The sequence below is a fragment of the Zootermopsis nevadensis genome, unplaced genomic scaffold (assembly GCF_977971745.1).
Source record: "Zootermopsis nevadensis isolate Lab colony 2312 unplaced genomic scaffold, Znev_1.0 Znev_ptg000031l, whole genome shotgun sequence".
NCBI classification, from domain to species: domain Eukaryota; kingdom Metazoa; phylum Arthropoda; class Insecta; order Blattodea; family Termopsidae; genus Zootermopsis; species Zootermopsis nevadensis.
The window spans coordinates 1,721,940-1,727,939 of record NW_028259163.1 but is presented as its reverse complement, the minus strand read 5'-3'; the positions used below and the strand labels follow the sequence as shown (position 1 = coordinate 1,727,939).

At 40.9% G+C, this 6,000-nt stretch overlaps 1 protein-coding gene across 4 annotated transcripts in view; it reads left to right on the top strand.

Annotated features, from left to right (window-relative positions):
- Window positions 1-2,168: 2,168 nt before the first annotated feature.
- chm (lysine acetyltransferase chameau) overlaps window positions 2,169-6,000 on the top strand; it is a 70,608-nt gene continuing 66,776 nt past the window's right edge. For 3 of the 4 annotated variants that reach the window (XM_022084252.2, XM_022084280.2, XM_022084272.2), the window contains exons 1-4: window positions 2,169-2,308; window positions 2,715-3,528; window positions 4,677-4,967; window positions 5,192-5,448. In XM_022084252.2, the coding sequence (XP_021939944.1) occupies window positions 2,291-2,308; window positions 2,715-3,528; window positions 4,677-4,967; window positions 5,192-5,448 (1,380 nt within the window). In that variant the 5' untranslated portion in view covers window positions 2,169-2,290. The remainder of the gene's footprint in view (window positions 2,309-2,714; window positions 3,529-4,676; window positions 4,968-5,191; window positions 5,449-6,000) is intronic. The other variant, XM_022084255.2, reaches the window with a different exon arrangement.

The window sequence follows — 6,000 nt, the reverse complement described above, 5'->3', positions numbered from 1 at the left end:
ATCATTCATAAATTCGAAATATCACATATGGGGTACAAGCAGGTTTTAAACAATAGTTTAAATCTTAAATTAATTATCGCCTAATTTTTATTATTCGGCACGCAAAAATCTCAGTGTAGTGACGTTTCTTGTCAGAGGAATGTGTGTCCGAAAGGCGAGGTGTGTTAATATAATTTTCGGTATTGAGAAATCACATTACAAATTTTTTTTATTTTTTTTTTGTAGTGTTCTGTCTGACGACAGGTCCATATGAACAGGATCCTTCCATCCTTTTCTCGGACTGGGACCTGTTCATATACGTTCTTGGCAGATGATCCAGAAGTGGTTTGCCATTGCCTTCTTCTGTGTGTGAATGGAGTAATTGTTGGGATGCCACGGAGGAAAACTCCGTGTTGCCTAGACCACGGCCTTGCCCAACACAAGTTATAAATTCGGGCACCGCCGGGAATCGATAACTTGTGTCGTCATGTCATCCCATCGTGATTCTTCGCTCACTTAGAAAAACACTAATTTTTTTTTATGTATCTAAATTTCATCATGTTAAATACAGCGCATCAAAAAATTATTCAAAATTTATTACTGAATCACGAAATCATTAACTGGTTAACACTCGAATAATAACGATAATATCGAAGTCCGCCTGAAGTTATATCGAATCGAATTCAAGCATCGATGCATGCAGGCACGTACCATGTGCAGCGGGTGGTATCTAATGTTACGTGAAGAGATTTTACGTACCTGAAGTCTGCCCTTCTTTAAGGCTTTCTAAAGGTACTGCAATTATTACTTCTATTAAAGATGCCAGCTTATCGTACATTTTACATTGGATCTGGATGATGGGTTAATATGGCCCTTACTTATGTACCAAATTATACCTTCCGGTGGTTGAAGATTCCATATAGCTAGCTGTGATGAGGAGAGGGTAAGGTATTTTAAGGAAGGATGGGAGGGGGGAGAGAGATTCGGTTTTAATTTGGACCACTTCTATCTTAACACAGCATCTTCAACTCCTCACGATGGCTCAGAACTAGTTTATTTCATTTTTGTTTTAGAATTTTAATCACTGTTACTATATATATAAACAGGGGAGGAGCTATTATGTATTTCCCATCTGCACGCGAGTTTCTGGCTCCTGTATAGAGATGCTTCTTATCCCACTGGTCGTTCTACAAAGTTATGAAAAGATATTTTAATATTTTCCGTCAAATCACAATTTTTAATAATAAGATGATAAAATATAAAATATTTAAAATATCATTTCACGTTCCGCATCGAATGATCGATTTACAAATTGGAACGTCGTAAATCGATCATTCGATGCGGAACGTGAAATGATATTTTAAATATTTTATATTTTATTATATTATTATTAAAAATTGTGATTTGACGGAAAATATTAAAATATTAACTTAATTCACAATATGACGCAAATATACTACCTTATAAAAAGATATTTCTTAAGTCTTCGCATTTATATAATAGCAAACGTCTAAAAGTGTCTTGGAGTAACTCTGGTTTCCTTCAAGTAATCATCTCATTTGTATCACCGAATGCAGAGAGTTAAGTAGTGTGACTCTCCACAAGTAGCCAATGGCATGAGGTCATTGCCAAATTTCATTAAATTCCGTCTGTCAGTCTCTATTTATGAAATGCGTTGTTGATAAGGATGTGTAACCAGGCATATCTTAATTTTGTGGTGTGGTGTCATGTTTCTTTCATAAAATGGAGAGCACCGCCGTTAAAAAAAAGTTCCGTGACATTGCCCTGAAGCCCACACATAATATCATCTTCTGGGTTCGTAGAGACGCCATCAATATGAGTGTTTGTATTGACTTTGCTCTTTGTTATTACGTAATATTTACTTGTGACATTCGAGAAACTGTCTGATACATTTTGGAGCGGCCCCCTAGCAGATCTGAACCTGATGTCGATGAAAGATACCCCTACTGAAAACGGGAATCAAACCTTGGTTATACAGACCGTGGACAGTCATTTTTCCTTCATAAAAAATTAGTCCGCCAAGATGGTTGGATTATATTCTGACAAGCATGCGCTATCTTCTGAGTCAATATGGAACTATGCATGAACAGAGCACTCTAGTGGTGAAACTATGCATTTATACCAAATCCTCTCTGCGTAATACTGTTATACCCTTATGTTGGTATTATTCGTGTCGCATACCACGTGGTATCGCTGCTTTTCAAGATGGCTACCGCTTAAAGAAAATTTGGTTGATTTTGTAAGGTGTTTGATATTTCTTAACTTAAATTGTGTGTAAATGTAAGGAAGAATGACGCCGAAGAAAAAGGTAAAGTTCTATGTTTTGTGTTTCTCATTATTAATACGCCTATGATGTTTAAACCGCGTTATCGTAATTGTTTGTACACATCTGCAGTGTTTTTCTGAGGTTTACGTTGCTGTTGTGTAATGTATTTTTAATACCTTATATTCCCTGTAATACCATATGATTTATATATATAAATTGTTGAGTTCCCAATTGTCAGAAGAGTAGTTTGAGACATTATTGTTAAATTTGTCTAAAAAAGAAGTAATTTATAGTATCTATAAATATACAAGCCTATCCTCAAGTAAGTTTATACTGAAAAATATACAGCATAATTACCCAGCAGACCCTGAATCTATATAAGACTTCACTTGTTAGTTATTCTTTATGGACAGAATCATTATTTAGAACGCTATGTGTTTCGTTCTAGCAGCCTAATGTGACGAGTTCAGAGTCAGCATCATCAAGCAATAGTTCATCATCATCTTCAAGTTCCTCTTCATCATCCGGAACTGATTCCAGTTCATCAGATTCAGAGAATTCTTCCACATCCCAAGCAAGTGCAGCAAAGAGTGGTCATGGATCCACAGATTCTGATTCATGCAACAAACTATCTAAGAAGAAATCAGTCTCTTCCAAATCACAGAGCAACACTACTAACACCTCAAATGAAACAGACACAGCAAAAAGTAAAGAAAAAGTACAGTTACCTAACAAATCACGAACATCAAAATCAAACCCAATTTATTCATCGGAGTCCGAAGAATCTCAAGTGAAACCAAACCCGAAACGAAAGCCTCCGGCAAAACCTAAAGCGACTGCTACAGTAACGTTAGTCACAAAACAGACAAAGCAGACCCCCAAAACTACTAGTGCTACCGGTTCAAAACAAACTGCAGTTAAAGGTACCGGTAATTCTAATAGCGGAGGGAACAAGAAATCATCTACATCAGACAAAGATGCAGCATCTAAGCCTTCAGCATCCAGCAAGCAGCCGTCTGACACTAGTGCGCAGAAGAAGCTGAAGACGAAAAGTATTTTTAGCCCCGAAAATAGCAGTGAAAGTGATGACCAGACAACGCCCCCTCCTAAGTTGAACCCGATGAAAAATACCGCCACAAAAAGTGCAGGTGCTGTGAAGCCAAAGGCAAAAGCAACTGTGAAATCTGAAACTGTGCCAACCCCACCCAGCAAATCAGGTGCCAGCTCCGTCTCTTCTACCTCTGCTTCGTCGGGATCGTCAGGTAAGGCTTCCGGCAGAACACTTGTCATAATACAGAAGTCGTTTTACCGTAAGTTTATGGAGTAAGAATTTAAAATAAATAGCAAAATCAACTTTGCTCTGACTAAGTACGAGGCGCGTCCACAAAGTAAATTTCCCACTCGTCCCACAGCTAGCAAACCTTATATTGCGCGAAGCGACTGTGCGTACGTGATAGAGCAATGACGTAGCATGGCGCATGCACTAACGGCACTTCCCGCATTCTCACAGTAGCATCGTTGCAGCTGTTGAAGATGGAGGTTCTTATTCCAGCTCCCGCCGACTGTGAAGTGCGGTCAGTGATAACGCTAGGCCGCACACGGCTCGACGGACAGCAAGTCTCCTGCAGGAGTTCAGCTGGGAGGTGTTTAATCATCCACCCTACAGCCCGGACCTCGCTCCCAGTGATTTCCATCTTTTCCTACACCTCAAGAAATTCCTGTCCGGTCAGCGTCAGCGTTTTGAGAATGACAGAGAGGCGGAGATGGTTGTCACACAGTGGTTCCAATCCCAGGCGGCAGACTTCTACGACACAGGTATTCAAAAGTTGGTCCCACGGTATGACAAATGTCTCAATTCCGGTGGCGAATATGTTGAAAAATAGCTGGACACTTGCTGTATCTGTTGCAATAAATATTTCCATGAAATTGTGCTTTGTTTCTGTAAACGGCCCCAGGGAAACTTACTTTGTGGACGAGCCTCGTACATGTAACAGTTGCAGTAACTTATTAGAAACTGATTGAGCGAACGTTGATTATTCACAGTAGCGATGATGTCGATGATGATCTTTGGGTTCCGGTGCCATGCGGACCAACAAAAATCACCTCTCTTCTCTTTCCTCCAATAAATTCTCTTTGTATATCCTAATTTTTTCCCTCTACCCAGTCTCCGGTTTCAGCAGTGGTAAAATTATATGTCATCTCCATATTTTGTGGTCTCAAACTAATCTTGTCAGTTCCTAAGCAGACATTTCCTTAATTTTACCAATTTCTCTTGTAAATTTCTGCTTTCAGATCTTGTCTTTGAAATTAATATTCTGGTACTTGGAACTAAGCATCGTGTTTGCATAAGCGTAACCAAAGATAAATAGGTGTGTTGGCTATACTGATCGATTGGAAATTTGTCTTGCAGATAGCAGTTCGGATTCAGATTCGTCGGCAGATTCGTCTGCCACTACGAAACAAACTCTCAAGAAGACTGCGGCTATCAAGAAATCAGCCGCTCCTCCCGGTGTTAGATCGCGGGTTGAGACACCGCCGCAGTCAAAAGCACCGTCGTCAGCGGTCGAATCAGGTCCTATGTCTGAAAGCGATGGTGAGGGCTCAAAGAGCGCTGTGATCACACGGAAGCTCACCCGATCATTGAGCGCGCGCAGGAGCAAGCATCTCGTGGGAAAGACGAGCGACACGGAATCTGAAAGTGGTATGTTTCTCGCGTTACTATAAAAAACTGAATATTGTTTTTTTCTTACAGGTCGTAACATCTCGAGAAAGTCACGATGATATTCCATGAATTTTGAATTTGGAGAAATTTTTTCTAAAAGTATATCCCAGTTTTTGTTAAGACTACGTAATAAATCAAGAACAAAGTAAATGCAGGTTCCTGTGGCTAATAGAATCATGTGACAGGATCATTTGTTTCTACAGAGAGCAAGACGAGCGCAAGTGCTGCAAGCAAGTCTCCTGTAAAGAAAGCTGCCGGACCGAAAGGTCCATGTCCGAGGAAAACTAAGGGTCGTAGCGGGGCTGCTAACAGCGACGCCTCACAGACTCCAGCTCTGGAGGAACGCCGCTGTCCTCTTGACGGGTGCGACTCGATGGGACACCTCGGAGGGCGAGCTGATAAACATTTCACAATTGACGCTTGTCCTAAGTACCACAATAAAATGTCACAAGAGTGTAAGGTAATTGGATGTCGTCATTATCTCCAGTTTCATGTATTCGGATATCGGTTTGCTATGGGCACAAAGATTGTTGCTTCTCTCTTGTTTTTGGTCCCACTAACATCTTCTGCCCTGGGGTTTATGTTTAATAAAGCAATTGGGGTGAGGTTTTCATTTTCAGTTCTAGTCTAACATCTTCATTACTCTCGTAATCCGTTCGTTGTTCCGTATCGTGTGACTGCTAACCGTGTTATAAAGCTGTGTATAACATTTAATTACCTAAATCCCTCACTTCTTCTTCTATGGCTCTCCGGGCCGTATTCGGTCCATGGCCTCCTCAATTCTCCTCTTCCATTTGGTCCTCTGTTAGGTCCGTCTGTCCTGAGGCTTTGATCGAGGTTCCGAAACATCTTCCTTTTTTTACGGTGCAAGGTTGTTAGCCTTGCGACCAACCCCCAACCTGGAGGACCAGGGTACCTCTCCCCCTCGACCAATCTGGCTAGGGAGGCCCTACCAGTAGCTCTTGGGGTCACTGAGGTACTCGGCCCCACCACTACGACAAGGTGCAGGTAC